The sequence below is a fragment of the Ursus americanus genome, chromosome 14, assembly GCF_024610735.1.
Source record: "Ursus americanus isolate L20-20 chromosome 14, mUrsAme1.1.p, whole genome shotgun sequence".
In the NCBI taxonomy this organism is placed as follows: Eukaryota; Metazoa; Chordata; class Mammalia; order Carnivora; family Ursidae; genus Ursus; species Ursus americanus.
In genome coordinates this window covers 62,202,587-62,229,737 of record NC_142140.1, presented here as the reverse complement: position 1 = coordinate 62,229,737, position 27,151 = coordinate 62,202,587, and the positions used below count along the sequence as shown (strand labels likewise).

Here is a 27,151-nt window from a genome sequence, read left to right as displayed (position 1 = left end):
TAACTTTGTGGCATTTTTTCCATTTATTTTATGCACATTGTTGCTAAACAGGTTGTGACAGAGAACTTGGATCCAGGAAAACACATATAGACCCCAGGATACTACTACAGGGACTGGGAAAAGGGGCCTTGGGAGACGAATTTCGTGTCCTGTTTGCTTGAGACTGCCTGGGGAAGGAAGCCATCCTGGGATGGCAGGTTTTTGGTCTGCCCGGGAGCACCATTCTTACTCCAGGATTCTTGGGGTCTGTGTGTGACTAGGGGGAACGGGGTGGAGGGAACTTGCCAAAGCACAGAGTCAGAAAGTTTTAGGTTCCCACTGGTGCGGGAAATCTAGCTCCTGGGAAAGGAGAATTAGTTGAGGTAGTTGATTTATGCAAGAAATCTTCCCCGTCCCACCTCAGAGCATTCTCTGGATGTTTGGCAAGTGGGGTCAGTGCCTCAGGCTAGCGGAGGGTAGCCTGGTGCCAGTACTGCCCCTGAGGGTCAGATCCAGCCCACAGCCTATCCTGTCCCTCTAGCAAAGCACAGATTCTCTCTGCGTATTTGAACAGTTGACTAAACCAAAAGAAGAAGAGTATTTTGTGAACACGAGCAGTTCGTATTTCATTGCTCGTAAGTAAAGTTTTACAGGAACACGGTCACACTCATTCACTTTCATATCGTCTGTTGCTGCTTTTGTACTCTGTCGGGGAAGTTAAGTAGTGGTGACAGAGACTGTGCAGCCTACAAAGCCTAAAATGTTTATTTTCTGGCCCTTTAGGGGAAAATAGAGCTTCAGCAGCAGAGACTTTGGAAACCATGACATTCAAGATGGGAGTGTTAGTACTGGAGCTGATCTGAAGTCTTGCAAGTGGGGGTGCTGCAGGCCTCAGATAGTGACGCTGTTCTCTATGCGGCTGGGCTTCAGGTAGTCATAGGGCAGGTCGAGTTGCTCATTCCGGGCTGTAATCTCTCTTTCTAGGTTTTCCAAATCCGTTTGGAATTGGTTTAATGCAGCCTTGGCCTTGGGGCTTGAGAAGTACTTTTCTTTGTGATGCCCCAGAGGCACCTAGGAAAGGACAAAGGATCTGTCAGTGTCTAGTCCAGAGGCAGAAGCACAGAGCGCCTAGCCCCTCACTCTGATGTTTTCCTTCCAACTGTAATTTCCCTTTCCCCAGCGTCCCCTCTTACCATGTCTGGCTGGCGGCGACCCAGATGCCACGTGATGGTCATTTGAAGACAGGCCTGACGGACATCAGGTAGTGAGCCCATCACTGTGGCCATTGTTACATCTTCCTTGGTGGTGGGTGGGGGCATCCGCATTGTGCATGGGGCATTAGGAACCCAGGCATACCAGTCCAGCTGGGGGAAGAAACTGCAACCCTAGGATCCTGATACTTATGCTTTGAACCCCTGTCTTTCCCTTAGGAATCCCAAGGTCCAGACACTTGCCTTCAGGGACCTGGGCGTTCGGCTGTCCTACCTGGCCCTGGTTGATGGCCCCATGCTGAGCAGTGCATGTGAAGACACACATGGTAAGGAAATGGCAGAGCTGCTTCTGGGACTGGAAGGATACAGGGAAACCTGGCAGAAAGGAACAGGATTTAGGGGCTCCTGTGTGAGAGGAGAGAAATGAAGGCAGATGTCTTGGGATGTGGTGTCTACACCAGTCGGGTTCAAACTACATGGGTCCATTTTGGTGTGGCTTTTTTTTTTTTTAAAGATTTTATTTATTTATTTGACAGAGATAGAGACAGCCAGCGAGAGAGGGAACACAAGCAGGGGGAGTGGGAGAGGAAGAAGCAGGCTCATAGTGGAGGAGCCTGATGTGGGGCTCGATCCCACAATGCCGGGATCACGCCCTGAGCTGAAGGCAGACGCCTAACCGCTGTGCCACCCAGGCGCCCCTTGGTGTGGCTTTTTTATAGTATGGTTAACAAATGTATTTGCTCTTTCATATGGTTTTCCTCATATTTTCTCTTTTCTAGTTCACTTTACTGTCAGAATATGGTCTATAATGCATACAGCATACAAGATAGGGGTGAATCGACTCTGTGTTACTGGGAAGGTTTCCAGTCAACAGTAGGCTCTTAGTAGTTAAGTTTTTGGGGAGTCAAAAGTTGTGGGCAGATTTTTGACAGCTCGACGTGTGTGGGGAAGGGTTGGCGCCCCAACCCCTCCACCCCCCGCACTATTTGAGGGTCAACTGTATGTTGGCATTGATGGCTGTTTCTTCATTTCTTTATTTATTCAAATATATTTGCGTTAGACCTGGCTTTCAATTCAAGGTTCAAGCAATACAATCTGAGTGTCTCAGGCCAATTACTTAACCTCTCTGAACTTTCGTTTCTTCGCTTGTAAAACGTGGATGATTCTTACCTTATAAATGAGATAATGTGTTGAAATCACCTAGTCCGTAACAAATGCTCGGTATATAATAATTATTGTTATTGTGGAAGGGTTGGGGGCTGGAAAAGTCTGAGTGATTGAGTACCTTCTGCCTCAAAAAGTGGTTAAGAATTTAGGGACGTTTCCTCCTATTCCCGAACAGGGGATCGTATGTGCCTGAGTTATAAGGTGGGGAGCAGGGGAAGTCAGGAATTTATAGTGTCACAGCCAAGAGAGGCTTTCCACAAAGGTTATCTTGGGCCACTGATTCTGCAGTGGAAGTGGTGACTCAGAGCCACTAATCCTATCGGTTAAGTGGAGCAAATATAATCACTCCCTTTCTATAGATTAAAAAAAAAAATCAAAGACCAGAGAGATAAAACTGCTTGTCAGGATCGTACAGTTGGGGAAGAGGAAAGGCTGACTTTGAACTTGGGTTCCTGACTGCCACTCTCAAGCTGTTTTTAATTTTTAGCATATTTCCTCTAAAAAGGCTGTTGGGAAAATTAGGCAAAGTGCGCGATGAGAACCGAGGCTGGTGGTGGAAGAGAGGATGAAAGGCAGTTGGTGGAGATTAAAGCTGACATGTGAATGTTTATTTTTTGTTTTCCAAATGTAGATAGTGGCTGGGGAGAAGATGAGCGGGGAGAGAGAGGAAGGGTTTTCCGGGGGCCTGTGGGACCTAAGGGACAGTTCTGAGGTGTCCAGGACAAAGTTTGGGCCCGGGAGAGTGAGTGTGGGTGTTGGTTCATTGCTGGCCGTCCCCGGGGCCTGGCCGTTAACGTCTGGAGTTGTCCCCAGAGGCAGAAGTGCTGCGTGACGTGTGAGGGGCAGTACCCGGAGGGCGGTCCAAAGCAGCCCCTGCGGGTCGTGTGTGCTGGAGAGGGGAGGATGAACCTAGCAGGAGCTCGAGAAAGGCTCTTCCTTCCCTGGAGGTTAAAATGCAGGCGGGGCTGCTCCAGGTGGTGGCTAGACCCTGGCCGAGGGGAGGGGAGGCTCGACTGGCCCCAGGAATGTGGCCCCAAGGGGCTGTGCACGGAGTTCCAGTTTGCACCAGAGCGCGTGCTGGGTTTGCGCCCGCATGACTGGGGCAGTGCGGGACGTGTGCAGTGTGCCCAGAACGTGTGTGTGCGCGTGCGCGTGTGTGCTGGACAGTAGCAGGCAGATGGGGCAGGGAGGGAAAGCAGCGTGGGACATCCTGGGCTCTGCTGGAAGCTCTTCCCGTCTATCTCTGTCCTCCCGCGAGAAAACAGACCACCACGAGGAGAACAGGAGCCCCAGCAGGGCCTGGGCAGCCCCTCCCTGGCTGTGGTTCTGGTCTTGCTGGGCCCCGTGCTGTGGTGGGTGAGGGTCATCTGTGACCGGGGCTCGGGGTGGCAGTAGAGGTCGATGACCAGGGTCTCTGAGGAGGACAGCCCCCGGGTATCTAGAATTGCCTTGAGTCTTAGGAGGTGGGAGTGGGGTTCAGATGCTTTGTGCGTGGCTGGGGACGGGGGTTTGATGAGGGGTTGGGGTCCTGAACCCAGAGGGGCGGACTGAGAAGGGGCTCTGGGCAGAATGTCCCAGGGGCTCCCGTCCCTGGGGAGGGATCCTACCTCGGTCCTGGGCCTGGCACAGCCCCACCTCAGTGATCTCCCGACACCAGGCCTGCAGCTCCGGGTCCCCTCTCACGACGTCATCCCTGAGGTAGAAGAGGTGGACGATGCCCTCCACGTACCTGCGCGGAGGGGAAGGGAAGTGGGCTTCCTGAGAGAAGAACCTCGACCCCTTCCCTGCGGCCTCTGCCCAGCTGACTCCCACTGTATCTGGGGACAGATCTCCCAAGACTTGTCTTTGGGGACATTGCCTGGCTCTTTCTAAACACTAGTTCAGAAAGGAAGGAAACATCTGAAGAATTCTGGACCCGTGGCTGACAGGCATTCTTCCTGACAAACTCCCTGACAACACCGACCCGCGGTTTACCCGCCACAGCTTTAGCTCCCCGCACTTCTAGCTCAGTCTCCCCATCTTCAGATCCTCCCCACTCCTCCTGACTCTTCCTTCTCGCCCCAGGACTGAGTTCCTTCCCCTCCTGTCTGGTGTCCATGTGGGCTTTGGCCCATGCTGACCTCCGGTCAGAGCCCCACGCTCCCCGTCCCTGGCGCAGCGTCCTGTCTCAGCTGCCGCTCTCACTCACCGGGCGATGATCCCCCAGAGCCGTAAAGCGTCGTGGGCATAGAGGGCTCCTGGGATTCCCAGCAGGCCCCGGTCAGCCAGGTCGTCAGGAGGACAGAGGGAGCAGTAGGTCAGCTGAGCCACGGCCCGACGCAGCAACTGTACATGGCCCCCTCCTCCTGTGCTCACCGTCTGCGAGGACAGAAATGAGAGGCCGTGCCGGACACCACAGAGCAGAGCGCAAGGGGCTCGGAGGTGGGGTGCACATTTACAGACATGGGTGGGAAGGGCCAGGCTCATGGGTTTAAGGGCCAGGACATTTCCCGAGGTCGCTCTGGGATCCTGAAAGTGGCAGGAGGTCATGGAGAGCTGGATGGTGAGTGGTCCCGCCCCCAACGCCCTAGTACCTCCTTACCTTGTCAAATATTCCTCCTTCTGAGATGAGCTGGGATCTGGCCCGGGTGTTGATCTCCATGGTGTAGCGGATGTGTGGGATCAGGAGCTGGGGTGGGGGAGGTTGGAGGGGGTGGTTATGGAGGCCACGCAGGGTCCTTCGTCATGGGGCGTGGCGCCCAGCCCAGGGGCCCTCTCCCCTCTGGAGGCTTTCCTCGCTGCCCCTGTCTGGCCGGGCCTGTCTTCTGCTGCTCCGATCGCTCCCTCTCCCACTCTTTCCTGCCCAGCACGGGCTCTGGCGCCAGACTGACCTGGCTTTCAGTCTATACTTCAGCACCCACTTTGGTGCTCGTCCAGGGTCGTGGAGCCTCTGCGTGTCAATCTGTCATTTCCTACGTCTCCCCTCATCTGTTGACTGAGGGTGACAACGGGGTCTCCCGTCTCGGGGGCTGCAGTGCGCCCACCGTTGAGCACCCACGGAGCCCCTCGCACTGGAGCTGTTACCATTTATCTTTATTCCCACCTTGAGTGTCGGTGTCCTTCAAGAATCAGCCCTTTTGATCTACTTTTATGCTTCTGTCCGTCACATCCTCACAGCTGAAATTAGCCTGCTTGTTAGCAAAGCCCCACCTCCACCTTCTGGCCGCTTCCCTGTCGGGGGGTGGGGGTACGAGGTACCGTTTGGGGGTGGGTGCCCTGAGTCCCTTAGAGGAGCCCTACCGAGCCTCCTGCTGACACAGCCGAGGGGCTGTTGTCAGACCTGCCCCCATCTCCAGCCGGGCGGTCAGGTCCCTTATTTTGAATAGCTTTAACAAATGGCTTTTAATTAGCTGTTAAAGAAGGCCGTCTGGTCCTCGCAGGCGTCTTTGACCTCAGACTGTTTTGTCTTATTTGCAGCCAGTGTAAGTGCAGGGGGCATGCGGTGTTGGCATTATCGGAGCCGTAGGCGCTGCGCACGGGGAAGGACCCAGATGGTGCCTCTGGGGTCAAGATGCGAAGGCAGCTCACATTGGTCTGAACCTTTTCAGAAAGTTCCTGAAAGACGCTGAGTGTCCTAGAAAGCCCAGCGTCCACGGGAGCAGAGCGGATACCTGAGGACCAACGACCCCTAATAACAGGAATGGTCATTGCGAGAACTAAGGAGTCTTATAGCTGTTAGCCGGCGCACACCGTCATGTTCTGTGGTTCTGTCCTTTCACAACCCCACCATGGAGCTCCCGCTGCCCCTGTTTAGAGATGAGGGCACGGAGCCTGCCTGCACATGGAACCTTTGTGCCACAAGCAGCCATCGCTCTCCCGTGGGGCTGACGACAGCCCAGCCGTCTGCCATGGGACAAAGCTGACATGGGTGGGGATAGGGCTGACCCAGTGACGGGGATCGTGAGCACGAACAGAAGCCTAACCTATTCCAGAAAGTGGTGACGCGGGGCACCCTGAGAGCCGTAAAATCCACGATCCCGAGGCGCACACTGGTCTCCTTCTTGTGTGTGTTATCCTAGACTCAGGGGGCCACCGCTGCTAGTGGCCAGGCAGGGGGGGTCGGGGAGCCCCAGCTGAAACCCCCAGCTGAAACTCATGGGCCTGCCTTGCCTACATTTCTGCTCCTTGCACCTAAGCTGGAACCCCTCCTCTTTGCTTCCGGACTGGCTCCTCTCCTGACTGTGCTGTTTCTGACAATTACCCTGGGTTTGTCCTTTCTCTGCCTTCTCGTCCCTGTGCCTGAAGTGTCATCAAGACGTTGAGGACATTTTTACACAACTACAAGTCTTATTTTGCCGCCTTCTGCCTCGCAGTGGATACTCAACTCACCCTTTTATCAAATTTCAGTATTTCTAGGTCATTACAACACCCCCACCTCGTGCGCTCCTGGGTGCGGCAGGATCGTGGGCCTCTGGCCTTTCTTTCTCCATCTGATACCCGGGCGCGCTGCAGCTGCTGTCTGCCCCCCACCCCACCCCCGACCAAGTCCTTGATTTCTTCTTCCTTTTCCTCCAGATCGCCACCTTGCCAATGCATGTCTTTCTCCACCTGTCTCCTGCGGTGTTCCCCTTGCATTTTGATCTGTTCCTACTTAGCAAACTCCTCAGATGGGGTAGAACATTCTCCCTCAGTTCTGTGGTGTTTGTGGGCTGTCTCTTGTGATTTCTAGTTCCAGATACTGGTCTCTGGATGGTTCTCACGGGCATCACTTGTCCTTCTGGCTACATAGAGAAGCTCCTAAGGCAGGGACGAAGCTGTTGCTTTACTAACAACATTCCCGCTGGCCTCCAGGCCCATTGCTAGGTCAGCAGCTCTCTGAGAATTGCAGGAGGCCCCTTCAGTAAGACGTCTGGAAGGAACGCTGAATGACTCGACTAAATGAACACAAGTTTCGGGGGTAGACAGTCTTCCTTCTCGTCTCCCCTCTTGCTTTCACAAACTGGCAGAAACATTGTTGTTGCCATATTGTTTGCTCTCGGGCTGTTTCCTCTCTCTGGGGTCTGAACAGGGACGGGGAGGGTGGCGTGTGTACCTTGAAGACAGGGTGCAGCCCCGGGAGGCGCCTCATGGTGGCCACAGCGATGACCTCGGCCACCAGGTGAGTGTTCAGCAGGTGATACTGGAGCTGGTGCAGCTGGAAATCGGAATTTCGGACCCAGACCTTTGCCAGGAGCCAGGCGAGTGGGGGATCTGAGGGCAGGAACAGCGGCGGGGTGGGGGAGCTGGGGCTGGGAGGCTGGATCTGCAACATGAAATCAAGCTGTTATTGAACTTCTGCTTCACATGTGACCTTCTGCTCAGCATTCGGGGTGGGGGGGTTGGTGGATGAGTGAGGAAGACTGTTGCTCCTGGGAGGTTACAATCCAGGAGGAGGACTGAGGCCTTCTCCCTCCCTGCCTCTCGCCGGCGGTGGCACCGTGCCAGCGCCCTGATGAAGGGGGTGAAGGCAGGAGCGTCAAAGTGGGGGTTCCAGGGAGGAGATGCTGCCGGTAGCTGGGAGGAACAGGACGGGGTCCGGGCAAGGGTGGGCAGTGGGAAAGGGAAGCTGGATGGCTGAGACAGTGGACAGTACTTGTAACTGCTGAGAAGCGTGGGAGGAAAGGGATTCATCCGATGGTGGGTGTGTGGACTTGGAGGCTGCAGAGAGATTAGAGTGTTTCTTGAAGTGTGTTCCCGAACCCGCGGCAGCAGCACTGTGGGGCTTGTTAGAAATGCACACGCTCAGTCCCCACCCCAGACCTACTGAATCAGAAAGTCTGGCGGTGGGACCCAGCCACATATGCTAACGAGCCCTTCAGTGATTGCAATGCCCTCTGATGTTTGAGAACCAGCGGGTACAGGGTGAGGATCCAAAAGGCCATTGTGATTGTGGAGCAGAACAAGAACTTCCAGTTGGGTGAGTCAGGGGAAAGCAGACTGCAAGCAAACAGCGACAAAAGGAAGGTCTCCCGGTGTGAGGGTGCCTGGGAGCCAAGAAGCAGGGGCTGGATCCCCGGGAGCAGAGGTTGGGGCGAACAGAGAGCGGCAGGGGGTGGGGGATGCCCGGGGCGCCTCACCTGGATGACCAGGGGCAGCAGCTTCCCATTGGGTGTCATCTTCAGCAGGACGAGGGGGGCGGCCAGGTACTGCTTCTCGCCCCGGATCACGTTGGCGGGAATTCCATCCAGCAGGATGAAGTCAGCCTCAAACAGGGAATGGTTCTGGGGAGAGGAGGAACGTGCCCATGGTTAGAGGTGAAAGCAGGCCTCCAGGGCCAGGGCAAAGGGGGAGACATTTGTCCAGCTTCTTGCCATCATCCCGTGTCGGTACCAGCGTCCTGTTGGCAGGACGGGAGCCTCTGGTCCAGCACCTCCCATTTTATAGACGCGAACAAACCCTGCAGCATGTGTGGGAGCAGATCTCGGTTCAGAACCGGGCCTGCGTAGGGTCCCGTCTGGGGTGCAGGTACCGGAAGCTGTCCCGTCCCGCCTGCATCCCTCAGTGGTTGCTCCCTGTGTTTGGCTCCCACCCGCTCAGCAAACTGAGCTCTTTCGCTTCCTGTCCAAACCTCTTCTGTCCTGCTGAGTAATCCCCGGAGAGCCCCTCACTACCGCTGCCACCGAATCCAGCACCCCCCCCCCCCCCGCACGCTCACAGCCGGCTTCTCTCTTCCGAACCTCCCCGCTCTCCACCCGACGACGGCACCTCCTTCACCTTTCCCCCTGCCCATGATGCTGGTGTTGGGAGTACGGACAGCAGCCAGCGAATGTCGTTGTCCCTGCTAACATCGCTGGCCCCACCTGTGCCCTGGGAATTCATCCAGTTGCCCTCCATCCTGGGAGCTCCTCATAGTTTCCCCTATGCGCGTTGTCATCCTAAGTTTTTCCAGCACGGGACTCTGCGCCCAGGCAGGGTGGGTGGCCACAGCCTCCCTTCCCCTGACTCATCTTTGGTCCCTCCCCACACAGCCAAGGGGAACGACGCAGGGTGGGAGGAAGTACCTGGAGCTCTCTCTCCAGCTGGGCCCCCAGTGCCTCCATCCCCGGGGGCAGCGCAAGCCGGGAGGGCAGGGAGGTTGAGCGTCTCAACAGCATGGGGTTGGCGCCATTGAGGAACTGGTAGCCAAAAAGCTCATCGTCCTGCCAGCACTGGTGGACCTTCTCTGTGGGGTCAGGTGGAGTGTAGGAGGGGGTATTTATCACAGCCCAGAGGTCCCTGTCCTCCAGGCCCTACCCCTGTGGTTCCGGCACATGACCACCCTGTTGCCAGCCCCTGGCCTTTCATTCTGGGGGCCTCTATGAGATGATCAGACCTCTTAAGGCCTCAGCTGGGCAGGAGTTGTGGGGGACTGCGGGGTGTGAAGGTCAGGTCATCAAAAGGGGCGCTCAGGGATGTATAGGGACCTTGGGGAACCACTGACCAGCCAGGGCACTCTTCTGGCCCCAGAAGATCTGATCAAAATCCTCCAGGCGGTTCCAGGAGCTCAGGAGGGTGTAGACACGTTTGAGGACCATCTCCAGTGCCCTACGACAAGCGCACAGACATGAACCCAGTCGCTGACCCCTTAGCCCCTCACTTGTCACCACCGTTCTTGGCTCTCTCGGCCCTCTTCCCCTGTAAGCCCCAGGCTTTTCCTCACCCCGCCTTCAGTGCCCACTCGAAGTCCAGCCTCTTGTCCTCATGGAATCTCATGTTTGGAGGTAGATCGTCCTGACACCCGGCAGCTATGGTCAGGGGTAACCCCTCCTTCCAGGTGTCCCAGCTAGGAGAGGGGGACCAGGCTTCAGGGAGGGTGTGTCGGTCAGCGTGGGGGGTGGCGCCCGGGAAGGGGGGACTGTTAGGGGGCTCGTGGGCCTGTGCTCACCAGTACAGCTTTTGTCTTTCCTTCAGTTCTTTCTCTCGATGCTTCTGGAACACGTCCAGGGCATTGTCTCCTGCCAGGCGTGCTGGGGGGACATTAAGATGATTGACACACAGTTTTGTGTGGTCCTGTGCTCTTCTCTGCATGTCCTCTTCTTCCTTCTGCTCAGAGCCCAAGTGCTCAGTCCTGCTCTGTTCTCTGTCTCTCGCTGTGCCTCACTCTGTCCGTGGCCCAGACATACACATCCCACCTTTGCCAACTTAGCATTCCTGGTTTCACTCATCTCAGCACTCATCCCTTGCCCTGAGACAAAAACCTCCTGTTTGTCACCCTTTCTTGTTCCCTAATTTGCCTTTCCCTACTTGATCCTATTTCATCAATAGCTATGGTTGGATTAATCACCCTCATTAAGCTGATAAAATCTTCATCATCCATGTGACCACACCTATTTCTACCGTATATTGCTTTGCTTACTTCACGTCTTGAACCTCACCTGTCACACCTTCCACTGTCCTCAAAAGCTGCTGCGGAACAGCTGTGTGTGCCGTCTACCTGAGCTCACCTGCTTAGACTTCCCATCACAGTCCGTCCTTGTTGATGTCTTCCTGCTCTTCTCTGTCCTCGCCTGTGTCAAAGTCATATCTTCCACGTTTCCATCCTCACTGTCCTTGCCCTCCTTTGTCTCTGGATTTATCTCTTGTATCCCACAGTAACAAATTCTGTATTGTCTGCCCTCTTTCATCCCAATCCTGCTCTCGGTGTGCTCACTGTCCCTCACAGGCATCTTTCATGCTTCCTCAACCAGACCCGCTCTCGGGCTCCTGGCTCATACCATTTATCCTCTTCCCTTAGTGGCCATCGGCTCAGGGGACCCCATCTCCTGCTGCATGTGCTGCCCTTACAGTCCCCGCCCTCACTTGTGCCCCCGCACGCAGATCTCCTTTCCACTCTCTTTGCTCTCCCGTTTTCCATCATCGCGGCGACCCCAGGCCCCTCCCCTCTTGGAAGAGGGCGTCTCCAGATCCCGACCTTCCCTTCCAGGCTCCCTGGCAGCCCTTTATCCTGGGTGTAACTTGGCGACTGTGGAACGTTGCCCTGATCCCTGTCTTGTCCCCACCTCGTCTGCCCAGCACCCACTTTTCCCAACCGGCGGTTTCCCGGTGGCTGCCCCCGCGTCCCCGCCCCGCCCTCACCGGTGCCCTCGGGCAGGCTCAGCACGCCCTGGCCCTGCACCCAGCGGTAGCAGGGGAAGGCGGCCTCCTCGCAGGCTCCTGGGCCGCGCACGGTGATGAGGTCGCAGAACCATGCGTCGTCCACCAGGGAGTGGTGTTTGCGCAACTTCACGAACTGCAGGGGCCCCAAGTCCTTGGGGACGTCGCGCTCAAACTCCTCCTCCTGTGGGGACCACAGCCCGCGACGCTTAGCAGCGGGGACCCCGAAGAGGCCGTTTTAGTGAGAGTCGGGGGCGACTTTGCGGAGCCTCCGCTGCCCAAGGCCTCCAGAGACACCTGTTCCCTGCTCCGGACACCTGCACCGCCGGGCCTGGGGAGGAGGAGGGAGCGCGGGGCACGACGTCCTCGACCTCGGCCCGTCCCTGAGCTGTCCCCGCGTCTGCGCCCTCTGAGCAGCCTCTGGCCGCACCGCTGATCCCGCATTGACACTGGCCCTGGCGTCACCTGGGGAAGCGGTGGAGGCTGCGAGGACCAGGTCGGCAGGAGGAGGGGCTGGAGCCCAGGCTCCAGATCCGGGCCCTGGCTCCGGATTCTCTCCCCGCCCCGTCAAGTCCCCGCCGGCGCGATGGCGCTGTCCATCGTCCCCCCCGCCGCCCGCGACCCTGCCGCCCTCCCGCCGCGGGTCCAGGCCGGACCAAGGTCGGGGGTCCCCGCTCCGGGCCGCTGACCTGGCCCCGCGCCGGCCGCAGGTGCAGCTGCAGCTCCGCCTCCCCGCGCGCCCCGACCAGCCACAGCTGCACGCGGTTGTGCGAACCGGAGAAGAGCCAGGCCCCGGTGGCCACGCGGATGCGGTAGCGGCCCATGGAGCCTCCGGCAGCTCGGGCGCGGGAGCCGGGTCCTGCGCGCCTGTGGGGATCGCCCGGGGCCGCCGGCGGCTGTCTAGGCGCCTTCGGGTAGTTGCGGGCCTTTAAAGTTGGTCTGTGTCCCCGCCCTCCTCACGACTTTCGGGCGCTCCCCAGTCCCCGCCCCAGACTAGCCCGAACCTGCGGCGGTTCGGCAGGGCCTTGCCCCGGGTGGGGCGTAGCTGCCGGAAGATAGAGGGGTCTGGGCCTGGGCGGGGCCGACAGGATGCACCCACTCGGGCTTCTCTGGACACCCCTACCCCCGCCTGGGGTTTGGTGGGGGTCGGGGCCCGGGCGCCTCGGGGTTGGAGGGAGCAAGGATGAGTATCCAGGCCTTTGGGAAAGCAGGTGGAAGAGAGGCTGAGTGGGTCTTCCAAAGGAGGAGGGCCTGCCCTTCTCAGGGCTGGCACCTGGGGAAGGCTGGCCTGGGGGGGCAGTGCTGGGCTCCTGTAGACCGACCCGCAGTGCCCCAGTAAGGCCTTGGGTTCCTCATTTCTACTGCACTGGGGCCCAGTCTTGCAGGAAATGACCAGGGTTCCCTAGAACCTGGAAAAGTAGCAGCTCAAAGGCTTGCTCCCCTCTGTCCCGCAGCCCAGTTTCACACATCCTGGCTTTGGGACCCTAGGTACACCAGAAACAGAGAGGCCTAACAGGCAGGGCGGCGAAAGCTCCTTTTGTCCCATGTTCAGTGGGTGTGGAAAATGTTAGGGACTAAGGTGTTAGGGTGCCCTGTGGAATCAGGTAGGAACCCAGGATACAAGGGTGATTCCCATGACCTTTGTCCTTGCCAGGTGAACATAGCCCCTTATCCTGCAGTAGGTTCCAGATTCATTTGTATTTGTCCTTGTCTCACTGACCCCATTGCGTTCTTACCCTACCAGAATTGTTTTCTCCTAAAAATTATATGTAAGCAGCTTCTTTTAGGCCTTAAGTTCCACTTCTTTCATCAACCCTGTTGTCCTTATCGCCCCCCTCCTCCCAGCTATTTCCTGCGTGGCTCTAAGGGCAGGAAACTAGGGGCCAGTGCTGGTTAGGGACTTTGTAAGCACGAGGAGGATGATTCAGGACTCAGGCTTTGTCACCCCCCCACCCCCCGCCCAAGGAATCTGAGGAAGCCTCCTGCAGGTCCCTGTCTAGATCGTGTTCCAGGTCACTATGAACGTTTGGTTCTCAGGGTATGCCTGGTGGCCTGGGCCAGGGTAGGGCAAAGTAAATCTGCTTTCTTGAGACCGACCCTCAAAATGATTTGGCGTGTTGGTTATTGGGGATAAGAGGGCTTCTAGACCCGCGTGACAGCCTCCCAACCTCACAGAATATCTGGTCCTTACTAGGGTGCCATTCCCTTTCTTGTTTCTAGGGCCACTCCTCCCTGCGTCTTCTGTGCTCAGGACTGGGTGTCTCTGCCATTGGCCAACTCCCAGTTCCTCCAGTTTTGGGGGTCACCCAATGAAATGGCTCACATTCCCATCCTGTGTAGTAGCTGGATCTGACCTTTCCCACACAGACCCCAAAAGGTCACTTTCGCCTACAAGAGAGTTTGTTTCAAATCTACTCCCCACATCAGTCCATCCTTCAACCTGCTTCCCTGCTGTTTTGTGACTCCTTTTTCTGCTCTGTCTAGTGCACTGCAGGGTCACATGGTAGAGGGGGAATGAATAATAGAGAATAGTCCCAGTTAGTGCATATGCTAAGTGAGTTAATATGTTTAAAAACACTTAGCTGATGCCACTCTGTTTTATCTGCTATTGTTCTGTTGTTTACAGATAGAAAACAATTTCCACTTGAATGTCTGCATCCCTCCTAGAAATCCCTCTGCTTTCCCCCACCATGTACTGTTTCTCCGGGTCCCCCCAAAGACCCCGGACTCCCACTAGGGGTCTTACTCTTCTAGAACCTTCCTCTCACTTGTTTTCTTTTTCCTTTTCCTTTTTAAGCACTTGCATTATGTTGGGGGAATAGAATTAAAAACAAAAATTCCCAGCCCAGAGAAACCTCTGCACAAAAGGTAGCGGAGAAAGAAACAGTTTTCTTTTTGAAGCAGCGTTAAACCAGAATGTGATGTGCCTGCCAGGCAACCTGCTAAGAGACCGCAGAGACAGAAGGAAATCTTCCCCTTCCATGTAGCCAGGCAGGTGCAGCCCATGACACACACGCTCTCAAGATAAACAGTAAGAGGCTTGATGGCACCTTTTGTCACACACTGTTCATCCTAACTTTACCTGGTAATCAATGAGCATCTGTGTTATTACTAGGCTTAATCATAAGAAACACAGAGTTCTTGTATCTTTACAATGGGAGGCAGTTTTGCAACTTGCAGCAAGGAGCCCACCTAGGTTAGGCTTCTAGGCTCCCACAGAAGCGAGGAGAGAGGGATGCTATCTCCTTTGATGTTGACATTTCAAAGAGGTGGATCCCAGGCCCTTGGGAAAGACATTCCTGGATCATAAAGCTGACAAGAGGCTTGTTTAGCTTCTAAAAAGATTTACACACATTTCAAAGAGACAGAGAAAGAACGTAAAATGACACGTTTTCTAACGTAAATGCCCTCAGACAAGGGCACAGGAGAGCAGTCTCTTATTTTCAATATGGAGAATTAAATCTCTTACTTATTTTTTTTTTCTCCTTACGATGGCCATTCTGTTCTGCGTGCTGCAGGAAGGACCAAGGGCTGGATGTTGCCTGGCCCTCTGCAGTGGGGAAGTCCTCATCTGCCCCATGAGCACCCCGAGGCTGACCTCGCCCCCTCTTCCAGGCTCCCAGACCCTGTCCTCCGTGCCAGCAGCAGCCAGCTCCCACATTCCCATGACCTCTCAGCACAGGGCAGCTGAACTTCTCGATCAAAGCTTCCCTCACTAGCTTATCCCTGGGGCCGGGGGGTCAGGGGGGCAGCCCTTACATTTTATAGCCAGAAAGACTTGTGAAAGTGTTTTTCTAAACCTAAGAATAATTTCATCCCCTTCCTTTCTCCTGGGCCAGCGTGGTTCAAACTGCAGTCAGTGGAGAGGGTGGCTCCTCTGTCCTGTCGCAGGAGTGTCTGGAGCCCATATCCGGCACGGGGTTCTAGACATTTCTCTTTGTTCCTTAAGGACGAGTCGGACACACAGACATGGCGTTATAAACTATGTAACATTAGACTGTGTAAACACAGGACCTGATTTCAGGGGAGAAATGATATCATCTGTTTTTGCAATTAGTCACTCGAGGACTCGCTCGTCCCTCCTTGCAAGAAGTTCAGCACTTCCGTCTGCGTGTTGTCCCTCCCCTCTGTCCTTGTTCGGTGGTGCAGCTGCAGACACTGTGTCCTGCACAGTCTAATGGGTGGGTTTCCAGTGCTGCGGGGATCCCCGCATAGACCACCAGTAGTGACAGACACTTGGGCTCTCCAAACTCTTAGTTCACACAGGCTTGGGCACAGTCCCCAGGAGTGACTCTGCTGCGAGGGGGCTGAGCCAGGGCCATGTCCGGCTTTAGCCTCTTAAACCATCAGGCCTTGGCATTGAGCCTGGTCATTTGAGCGGCCACTTTCCTCACAGAGGGTTACCTTTTGGGACCCCTCGTGTTCTTCCCTGCTGGTGGATTTCTAGTAGAACCTTCTCCGTCTTCCACAGAGGACTTGAGTCCTGTTGAACATGTAAAAAAGAATTAGAATCTCAGTCTCTCTTCTTCCAGGTAGTGTCTTGGGCCCTTGAGGCAGATTTCCCCCCTCCTCCTCCTCCATCCATTCTGCAGACCAAGAGAGTATTGGGGTGAGGTGGGAGATGGGGAGGGTGTGATGGGGAAGGAAGAGCTTTGTGGGACCTCAGAAGGGTGCCAGAGAGGGGGCCGCTCACGGCTCAGAGAAGAGTCAAAGATGGTTTGCTCTCAGGGAGTTGTGTCCATTCAGAGAGAAAAAAGGCTGGCCGATTCTTACCTTCAGCTGCCTCCCTTCCCCCCAGTTTTGCTACCCCAGTCCTAGCAGGTACACCCACGGTGAGCCCAAAGGGTCTGCTCAAGTTTCTGGGCATTCAGAGAATCATCTGCAAATTGAATACTCTTCTAGGAGTGGTTGGTTTTGGTTACTTAAAAAAAAAAAATCTTCGCTGTACTGTATACACTTGCAGCCTGCTTTGCTCACTTAAGAGCTGTTGCTCATGGAAACCTCTGGAGTTCAGTAGCGATTCATCCGACGTGTTCTTTCAAACAGCTCTGTGGTACTCCATGTTCATACGATGAAGGCTACGAAGGGCAAGTTTGTACTTACATTCTTTTTTTTTTCTGTTTAAAGATTTTATTTATTTGTCAGAGAGAGAGAGTACAAGCAGGGGGGGTGGCAGGCAGGGGGAGAAGCAGGCTCCGCGCTGACCAAGGAGCCTGATGCAGGACTCAATCCCAGGACCCTGGGATCATGGCCTGAGCTGAAGGCAGATGCCCACTGACCGAGCCACCTACGCGCCCCTGTACTTACATTCTTATGCACTTGGTGGTTTTATTTCTGTGGATTAGAGTCCAAGAAAAAGATGCAAAGAATAAAAGACCACTAGAATAAAAAAACTCAGAAAAACAAGAGTAAAACAAACAAATAAAATGAAAACAATCCAACAACGCTGTCTTTGCCCGTCAGGCAGAGGAATACACCAGGGGACACGCTGACTAAACTGTTCGTGGACAGGAATAAGCCAGAAATGTTTAACTGGTAAAGAGGGGGTGTTCGTAATGTTCATGTTAATGAAAAGTTGAAAGCTTGTCCCTCGAATGGCTGGTACACAGTTGGTAGGAACAGGCCCGCTGTCCTTCAGTTAGGGCCACCAAGGATCGGGCAGACCGGTGTTACTCGATATCCCTGGCCCTGGACATCTTCAGCCGGGTAGGAACAGTTGTAGTGAGTTGGTGTCTTTAGTAGTGCCGTCTGCCGGACAAGTGCTGGTCCGGTCCGCGCGCGGTTGCTGGGTGAGAGCGTGTGGCAGGGGGCACGGCGCTCTTTGTGGTGATGGAGAGCGGGTCCGCAGAGGGCCGGAGGCAGAGTGCGGACCAGAGTGTGCTGCGCCCTCCCTGAAAGGAGGTCACGGAGGCAACAGAGAGGGCATAGCTGGAGACGGGTGAAGGGCAGAGGGGCAGGAGGACGGGGGTGTAGGTGATGAGGGAAGACGCTCAGGGGGCAGATAAAACCCAGGAAAGGTGTGGAGGACGTGGGTGTAGATCCGGCATGCTCGCATGGACCGGGCAGCATCTTGGACACCGCGGGGTCTGTGGCCCTCCAAAGGACAGATATGTTAAGGGATTAACATTGCAAGCGGTAGCGGCAGAAAGCCATGAAGAAACCCATGTCTTCTCGGTTTTGTAAGGCGGTGATAATGGAGAAGAAGGTAGAGAAACAGGACGCAGGGGTGTGATTTCCCCGGTAGCACTCGCTGCTTGGTTGCAAGACCAGGAGAAAGGAAAGGTTGCGATCGTCCAGATCGTTCGATGCTCTGTCCAGGGCTGACACGAGCCCCTCCCTCGCTCTTAGCTCCCCGGCATCAGTGGTAGAGCAGGCGTGCACAGCAGGCCCCATTCTTACATGTTATCAACTTGCCCTGTAAGCAAACGTGGTGTCACGGTAGACCTCGCAGACCCACCTTCATGAGACTGGCATCTCTTACGCCACTTGGATTTACTTGTCCAAAGCTGGCTCTTCTCAGCATTTCTGTAAAGAGGTTGAGAAGTTAATCCTGGGCCCTCTCTCCACCCCCAGCTGCTGCTCTCTGTTTCTTAGAGACCCAACATCCGATTCCTGGCTGACCTTTGCAGGACTCCACTGGAGGGTCACACCCATGGCGTCTTGCACCTCCCGCCCCATCTTAGAGAAACAAAGAGTAGAGGACAAATGAGTGTGGGGTCTACCTTGGGGAAACAGAAATTCCACTCCTTCTCTGGGATTCTGGCCAGCACACCCTAACCATCCCGAACTGTCTTTCTCTTGGTTCTAATGTTTATCTTGTAATCCTACATGATTCAAATTTCTTACTCGCTGATTTCCAGATAATTTTCACGTCTGGCCTGATGGTGTCTGTCCCTGTGCTGTCAGATGTTCCAGGTAACAGTTCAGGAGAGTAACAGCTGAAAGTTCAGGAGAGTAACAGCCGGGCCAGGGACGAGGGTGAGGTGAGTGAGGCGCTCACCTTGGGCACATTTAAGGGCACCCCAAAACTCAGTAATCAGATATAAAATATTTCGATGCAGTATTTTAAAAAATCAAAATGAATGAAAAGAAAACTATGTGATGAACAAGAGATCAAAATTTAAAATAAAGCCAGGATCACTCGTAGGACTTAATATGAGCCATCTATATTCTTAACATTTTTTGCAGTCACTCCTTCCACTAGAAACTTCTCTCTGGCTGACCCGATCCCTGGCACCCCCATATCCAACCCGCAGGTGCCTTGTAGAAATTTCTTACTTGATCTTGTTTCTGTTCATTCGCAGGCCCTCTTACCTCCTCTCCCCACTTCCACCCTCTCCTCAGCAATGGCGTACTTGAGGGAAGTCTGTCTTTTTCTTATTGTGTAAAACGATTTATTTCTTACAGTCTCACCTCCTCTTCAGACGCTGCTCTGCCTCCTGGCTTTCTGAAACCAAAATGGATCTTCAAGGTGTTTTGTAAATAACAGGCCACCTGCTACTTTAGACACGTAAATAAATGACTTCCCAAGATCGAATTCTCAGGCATCACTGTCTTTTCCATGAGTGTCTGTAAATTGAAGAGAGCGAAGATTGACTCTCTTACGATTCAAACACTGCCATCCCCATCCCCAGACAACTATGGGCTACGATCAGAGTGTGTGTGTTTGAGGAAAGTAAGGAAATGAATGTATCAAATTAGTCCTACAAGACTCTGAGAAGTAGATATTATTACTCCTGTGTCATAAATGAAGGAACTAAGGCTCAAACTGGGGAAGGGATGTCCTCAAAGTCACACGTGTAACAAGCAGGTGGAACAGCCTTGAACAGTCATGGGCTTGAATGATAGTCTCATCACGCATTCTCCTTTGACACTTCGTTGTCACCTTCTGCCCTGATCCCTGTAATGAATCCCTTCCCACAGCTTACTTACGACCTCTTTAGTGTTGTAAAGGTCTCCATTAGGGCTGCCTCTAGGGCATGCAGGGCCTCAAGCCAATACTTTTTTGCAGGTCTCCTATCCGTGTAGATGATCTGATTGAAAAATGTATTCCAGAATTCATGGGCCCATGTTAGATATGGTGGTTTATCAGTGGATATACGGGATAATGGTTAGTGAGGCAGTACTTATAAATTTATTTATCGTGCAACCAGTGCACAAGGAATCTGACGTGAGCGTTTGCTCCAGTGGCTTTCTGAGAAGTGCTTACGAGGTACATTTTTTTGAGATCCTGCATATTTGAAAATGTCTTTATTTAACTCACATTTGCTTGGTAATTTGCCTAGGACTAGAATCCAGGATGAGAAATGAACTTCCCTCAGAATTTTGAAAGTATTTTTGCTAGTGTAAGTACAGGCGAATTTCCACAACAAAGAAATCTCAAAATACAGTGACTTAACATCCAATTATTAGTCCTTATATTGGGCTTCACACTGGGTATGGAGCCTACTTAAAAAAAAGAAAAGAAATCGCCCACATATTGCCTCTTCTAATTTCCAGCTCTTTTTCACTACTCTGTTGGAGATTTCCTCAACTTCATCTCCACTTTTTCTCTCCAGTTAAAAATGTTTCTGCCATTGAATCTTTTCTGTCTTGCTCTTTGTTACTTTTAAAAAACACTTTGCTCCACCAAAAACAATGATACCTAGGAATAACCCTAGCCAAAGAGGCGAAAGACCTGTACTCTGAAAACTATAAAACACTGACGAAAGAAATTAAAGATGACACAGAGAAGTGAAAAGACATTCCATGCTTATGGATTGGAAGAACAAACAGTGTTAAAATGTCTATACTACCCAAAGCAATCTACGGATTTAGTGCAACCCCTATCAAAATACCACCAGCATTTTTCACAGAGCTAGGAAAAACAATCCTAAAGCTTGCGTGGAACCACAAAAGATCCGGAATAGCCAAAGCAACCTTGAAAAAGAAAAGCAAAGCTGGAGGCATCAAAACAGTATGGTACTGGCACAAAAATAGACACACAGATCAATGGAGCAGAAAAAAAAGCCCAGAAATGGACCCATAACTATATGGTCAACTGAACTTGGACAAAGCAGGAAAAGAATACCTGATGGGAAAAAGACAGTCTCTTCAACAAATGATGTTAGGAAAACATGACAGCAACATGCAAAAGAATGAAACTGGACTACTTTCTTACACCACACATAAAAATATACTCAAAATGGATTAAAGGCCTAAATGTGAGACCTGAAACTGTAAAAATCCTAGAAGAGAACACAGGCAGTAATTTTTTTAAAAAAGATTTTACTCATTTATTTGACAGAGGTAGAGACAGCCAGCGAGAGAGGGAACACAAGCGGGGGGAGTGGGAGAGGGAGAAGCAGGCTCATAGCGGAGGAGCCTGATGTGGGGCTTGATCCCATAACGCCGGGATCACGCCCTGAGCCAAAGGCAGACGCCTAACGACTGTGCCACCCAGGCGCCCCAGGCAGTAATTTTTTGATATCAGCTGTAGCAACTTCTTTCTAGATATGTCTCTTGAGGCAAAGGAAGCAAAAGCAAAAATAAACTATTGGGATTTTATCAAAATAAAAAGCTTCTGCACAGTGAAGGAAACAATACAACTAAGACGCAACCTATGGAACGGGAGAAGATATTTACATGTGACATATCTGATAAAGGCTAGCCTATCTGATAAAGGACTAGTATCCAAAATATATAAAGAATTTACAAAACTCAACACCAAGCCATCCTTGGCTTTCTCTTCATATTTAAGCCTGAGACACTAAGAAAGTGATTGTGCCCATTGTGGGGCTTTCAAAGGAGTGAACAGAGACCTGGCCGTTGGTGTGGGACCTCAGTATCATTATCTTTAGGCATTTCCTAGTGGGATGCTTGCTTTCTCCAGAAAGCAGCATTCCAGTTTCCTCTTTGGGGTGTGTAAGCCTGGCCATCGGTATTCTTGGCAGCATTTGGAGAAAGAGAATGGGGGCCTCACCATTTGGCATGTTGGCTTTCACTTAGACTTTCTGTTTTCAGTAGGGCACACCCAACTGAGGTCCTGAGTCCAGAGTCCTGTTGCCCTATAAGAGGATAAACTTTTAGTCTTCTCTTGGGGAGAAGGGGAGAGAATTGCCTGAGTGGGCTGATAAAGGACTATGGGGGCCGTTTGCTTGCTTCTCATTCAGCTTTCCAAGCTGTTCTACCGTGCGCGGTCTCACCTACACCCGTAACTTGCAAGGTTCATTGGTATTTCAGTTCCTGAGCCTTTCTGGGGGATCTGTACTGATTGGCCCACCCACACCCTGTAGGCATTTGACTTTTAACTTTCTCCAGTCTGCTAAACTAATTACTACTTGTCCAAGTGCTTTCAGCTTCCAAACTATAGATGTCATCTCTTATCTACCCTTGCATCATCTCTGTGGGGAGAGGTAATCGAGAGAATGTGATCACAGTTTACCCGAGAGCTGGACTCAGGCAATCGGAGACTCCTCGTCCCTTCCCCTCTGCCTGGAATGGATGTTCTTCCCACCACTCCCATGGTGGCAGCCATTTTCAAGGACACAGAGGACAATGTGTTGTTGAGACCATCTGGATGGTATATGGGACTGAACCCACTATGGCTTCTTTACAGACTTTTAAGATTTGGTAGGCAAGTGTGGATATCTGCTCATCTTGCAGCCGCCCAAGACAAGCCTTGTAAGTAAGCTCCCTTGCTTATTAAAATCGCCACCTACCAATCCAGGGTGATCTGCCTCTTTCTTAGGTCTCTACCTGCCCGCTCTGCATACAGGGCCAGTTTGCAAACCAACAATCTCCAATTCCTTTTGCATTTGTACTTTAAAAAATGTCCCTTAACTGGCATTTTAGTGGGGAAAGGAATGAGAGGAAAGAAGGGGGAAGAGCTCCAGTCCTTCATGATTACTTACAAGAACATTTTTTTTTCTTTAAATAGTGCCACTCTTCCATTTTTTTCCCCTCATCTCTCCTTCTTGAACTTTTGGATGGATATTAGAACTTCTGGATTTATTCTCCATGTTCCTTAATATTTCTTCACTTCTGTGTTTTGTACTTTGAGAGAATTCCTTGGCTGAGTCTTCCAACTCACAAATTTGCTCTTTAGCTGTGTCCATTCTGCCACTGAGTTGAAATCTCAACAATTACGCTTTTTTATTTCTAGCTTCTCTAATTGCTCCATTTAATAATTTCCAGTTCCTGCTTCATGACTGCACTACCTACCCTTACGTCTCTGAAGATATTGTTTATACTTATTTTAAAGTCCTATTCTGATACTTTATTAATTCTATTTCATTGGGTTTAAGTTCTTCTAGTTTAAAAAAATATTTTCTTTAAATTCAGTTCATTAACATATAGCATATTATTAGTTTCAGAGGTAGAGCTCAGTAAGTTTTTCCAGTTTTTGAGTGTGTGTCTTATGAGGTTAGAAACTTCTCAACTGCCTGCTAATTCTTTCTTTGTGTACTCCTCTTCATAGTTGATGTTGTCTCTTAGACGATATGCTGTCTTGGTTTTCACAGCCCAGCTGGGGAGACGGGCTATCCTGCTGTCAAGGTTGCCCTGTGGATTTGTTTCCCCTGGAGGTTGGAAGTGGATGGATGTGCCGCTGGTGAGAAGCAGAGTGTGACTCCTCCATACTCCCCCCCCCCATGGATGGTTTCCACGCAGCTCTCACACCTCAGGGCATTGGTCTTGTTTCCTCCTGGGGGAAAGGAGTATATTCCTCTCTCTGTATTACCGCTGATGTTCTAGGCTGGTTTTCCCTTTCAATCTACTATGACTTCTGTCTTTTAGTAAGTTCTCCCTCTCTTTCCCACCAGCCATTCACTTTCTAATTTTGGAGCACAGGTAGTCACTTATCTATAATATATTTCCTATTGTGTCTATGGTTAGAATTTGGGGTAGAAGGTAGACTCCTGTTTCTTTCAGCCCGCCAACTTGTAATCAGCATTGGATATTTACTCCTTATCAACTCCCCTTGGTATTGGGGACTGAAAAGATCTTTTGAAACAGTCTTGTGATTTTCAAACTATGAATCAAAGAAGCAAAAGTGGTTTAACCAACATATCCTGCTTTACCAGTTTGTTACAAAATTGGGTTACATTTCTTTAAATATTTAGATTAAACTCTTCTTCACCTCCACCCTGCCTGTTAGGATATGTTCTTCTTCCTTCTCTGGACGCTTCTGTGATGTTAGTTAACAGTTCTGTAGCACCTACCTTGGCCAGACATTCATCTACGTGCTTTTTACATGTATGAACTCATAACTCCAGACTCCTCAAAGAAGCTTATTAAGTTTAATGTGTCAGTACTTGTTACCCTTTTCTTGAGGAGAACAGATCTGAAAACCTGCTCAGTCTGTCCGAGATTTGTGTGTTTGCTTGCTTTTTGTTTTGTCTTCAGACTGTTGTTGCTTTTACTTGAATGTTGACTGCTGGTGAATCCCAGGGTGTCTAATGGTTTTGCTCCTTGTCTACTGGTAACCGAGTCATTGAACACCAGTCAGTGATAGTACCGTGTCCTCTGGGACAGCGTTTGGTCAAGAGGGGGACACATGGCTCAGGATGGGCTCCTCAGAGCCAATGAGGCTTACTTCTGAGACTTTGATGGACATAGGAGGAATGAAGTCTTTGTGTTTCCACCATGGCTGCCAAGCTTGTAGACTCTGGACCTATTGACCACAGTGCCTTCGACTTTGAGAAAGCCTGTCAGAGAATAAAGCCAACATAGAGGAAAGCAAAGCTGGGTCACGGACGAGAAAGACTGAATCCTGATGATACTGTTTGAACCCTTTGATCCAGCCACATCTGAGATCAGACTACTTCAGACTTTCTAAATTATGGGAACCAATAAATGTCTTTTCTTTTTTAAAAGCCACTTTGAATTGACTTTCTGTTACATGTGAACAAAGAATCCTGAATAATGCAAGGTGTATGGCAGGGGCACAGTTTCTGGACCGGGGTACGGGGGCACCTGAGGTCAGGGTCCAAGAAATAGTGACTTAAAACAGTGTGCCAACCTGTGAGCAGCATTCTGCCTGGATAGCCCGGGATCTGTGTGAGTTTGGGTGTGGAGTGAATATCTTGCTGTCTTCCTGGGGTCCTTTTCCAGATGGTTCTCCTCTCTTAATTGCTTGGGAACTTCTCCTCTTAGGGGGCAGGAACTTGGCATCTGCTGGCATTTTTTACGTTTCTGGAACCTCTCTGGGTGAGTCAGGCCATTTAAGGGACAGTTCATTTGGGTCTGAGAAAACTGCTTGCCCAGTGATTGGCCTTCTATTTTCACTTGGACTCATTACTTAATATTTCTTTCTTTCTTTTTTTTCCCCCTTATGTAGTCAGAAGGAGAGATCCTCTTTTTTTTTTTCCTGAAAAATTATTTTTTGGGGGGTCGAGTTTTGTCCTGGTGCCTGCTCCCCCAAGCTTAGCAGGGGTGTCCATCAGCTCTCCTAGAGGAGGTACTTTAAAGTAGGTCACCTCGATCTGGCTTCTCCCACTCAGTTTGTATTCGTTCACAGATAATGACATCCCTAGCAGAGAGCACCTGTCCACTGGCCAACTCGTTTATGGTAATTCTGTAGTAATATCTGTTGCCTTTTCCATTGTTCCTGGCATATGGAAGTATTTTTGTGAGCAGTGGCAATAGTTAACAAACCAGTATGTTTTGGGAGGGTGTATTTTGGGTATAGTTTTCCGAATCTCCCTCCCACAAATCCACTCTAAAGCATTCATCCGTGAACAGTTGTGGTTTCCATCTATCATCCAAAAGTGGCAGGTGAAGTCAGTGACATTATTAAGGTTTCCCTGATGTGTGTTCCAGAAATGTCACAACTCCTTCTCAGGCCACAGTGTCACCAACATTAAAAAAAAAAAAATCAGTGATTTATTTTACAAAGGAATAGTTTCTTGGGGTGCTTTGGTGGCTCATTCAGTTAAGCGCCTGACTCTTGGTTTCAGCTCAGGTCATGATCTCAGGGTTGTGGGACTCAGTGCAGAGTCTGCTTGAGATTCTCTCTCTCGCTGCCCCTTCCCCCCTACAAATAAAATCTTTTAAAAAACACAAAAGAGGGGCGCCTGGGTGGCACAGCGGTTGAGCGTCTGCCTTCGGCTCAGGGCGTGGTCCCGGCGTTATGGGATTGAGCCCCACATCAGGCTCCTCCGCTATGAGCCTGCTTCTTCCTCTCCCACTCCCCCTGCTTGTGTTCCCTCTCTCGCTGGCTGTCTCTGTCTCTGTCAAATAAATAAATAAAATCTAAAAAAAAAAATTAAAAAAAAACACGAATTGTTTCTTTTTTAAAATAAACTTTAAATTTTAAAGTAGTTTCAGATTTATGGAAGAATTGCAAAGATAGTACAGAGAATCTGTCACCAATAGTTTGAAATTTGTTTGAAAATTTTTAGGTTGGGGGTTTTCTCTGGAGTTATTTGGTGGTGACCCTATACTTTTGTATACTGACCAAGTAGGATATTTCAGGCAGTAGCGGGATCTTGGTCTCTTGCAATCTGAGTGGATTATAAGAGAAATCTTTATACTGAAGAATCCTTTCGCCCTCATTATATTTGCAACTGTGGTCACCTTCTGGTTTCTGGTGGGATATACTTCTGCATGGCCAGTGAAGTAATCGATCAACACAAATGGGCCATTAAGCATCTACCTGTGAGTCTTTGAGAATAACAGGAGGGTATCCAGTGTATGGATATTACTTTGGAGGGTGTATACAGACCAAGTATCTATGTTAGCAAGGCTTTCGTGTACCTATGGGGTATTACAGTTGGCCTTGAATTTCTCGGCCAGCTGGTACTCAGACGGCCAAGTATGCCGTATTTTATAACAAAAATGTACAATTAAATATTTTATTGTATATTAGAATATTGTTTTCTTTTCTTCATGAAATTATATGACTGGGATATTTTTTGTTTAATTGTGAAATAATTTTAGTCAACTTGGGTGAGGGATAGTTTATGTACAATAAAATGCATGTATTGTAATTCCCATGAGTTTTGACAGATGTATACATTCTTATATCTGTGACCACATAAGTACATGGAATATTTTCATTACCCCAGAATGTTTCTTTGTGCCTCATATCAGTCAACCTCCCTGGCCCTAGGCAACAGCTGGTTTGCTTTCTGTCACTGTAGATTAGATTGGTCTCATCTAGGGTTATATGTAAATGAATCATATATCCTTTTGTATCCACTCAATGTAATGTCTTTATAATGGGTATCAGTCATTCATTTCTTCAAAAGGACTTTCTTATTTTGAAATATTTATAGATTCACAGGAAATAGCAAAGATAGGACAAAGAGGTCCCATGTACATATTAAAGTTAGCTGTAGGACACTTTCACAAAGGAAACTGACACTGGTACAATGGGTGTGTATAGTTCTTTGTCATTCTGTCACATGAAGATTTGGGCAGCCACCATTGCAAGTAAGGTACAGAGCTCCACCATTACCCAAAGCTCTCCCCGGTTTCACACACTCCCTTCTCTCCCACCATCTCTAATCCCTGGTGACTATTAATCTGTTCATCTCTATAATTTTGTCATTTCTAGAATGTTACCTAAATGAAATCGTACAGTATGTGACCTTTTGAGATTGACTGTTTTTCACTCAACAGAGTGCTTTGGGGGCATGTGTTTAATCCACTCCACCAATCCAGTTGGCCCCTCTGACTTGGTGGGGTGGGAGTGGCACCTTGTTATGGCTGGGTGGGGATGG

General features: G+C 51.0%; 1 protein-coding gene and 2 long non-coding RNA genes across 6 annotated transcripts in view; 2 read left to right on the top strand and 1 right to left on the bottom strand.

Annotated features, from left to right (window-relative positions):
• ALOX12 (arachidonate 12-lipoxygenase, 12S type) lies at positions 1-12,293 on the bottom strand. 2 transcript variants are annotated; one of them, XM_087867521.1, is made up of 14 exons: positions 12,137-12,293; positions 11,430-11,631; positions 10,240-10,321; positions 10,015-10,137; positions 9,796-9,899; positions 9,377-9,537; positions 8,453-8,596; positions 7,429-7,638; positions 4,939-5,025; positions 4,546-4,715; positions 3,965-4,050; positions 1,465-1,565; positions 1,173-1,343; positions 1-1,050 (listed from the first exon to the last, which is right to left on the bottom strand). In XM_087867521.1, the coding sequence occupies exons 1-14, from the start codon at positions 12,269-12,271 to the stop codon at positions 871-873; spliced, it is 1,956 nt and encodes a 651-aa protein (XP_087723647.1). In that variant the 5' UTR covers positions 12,272-12,293; the 3' UTR covers positions 1-870. The 2 variants fall into 2 exon arrangements, with proteins under 2 accessions (XP_087723647.1, XP_045653367.2); XM_045797411.2 differs by having other exon boundaries at positions 3,965-4,086; positions 12,137-12,291.
• LOC123792186 (uncharacterized) overlaps positions 1-27,151 on the top strand; it is a 120,977-nt gene that overhangs the window by 1,025 nt on the left and 92,801 nt on the right. For 2 of the 3 annotated variants that reach the window (XR_015726759.1, XR_015726760.1), the window contains exons 2-3: positions 1,160-1,240; positions 1,410-1,516. This is a non-coding gene — a long non-coding RNA (uncharacterized LOC123792186). Of the gene's footprint in view, positions 1-1,159; positions 1,241-1,409; positions 1,517-5,944; positions 7,363-27,151 lie in introns of those variants that run through there. The other variant, XR_006779651.2, reaches the window with a different exon arrangement.
• Positions 11,612-26,420, top strand: LOC148109014 (uncharacterized). Its single transcript, XR_015726761.1, has 2 exons — positions 11,612-18,430; positions 18,855-26,420. It is a non-coding gene; the product is annotated as an uncharacterized LOC148109014 (long non-coding RNA).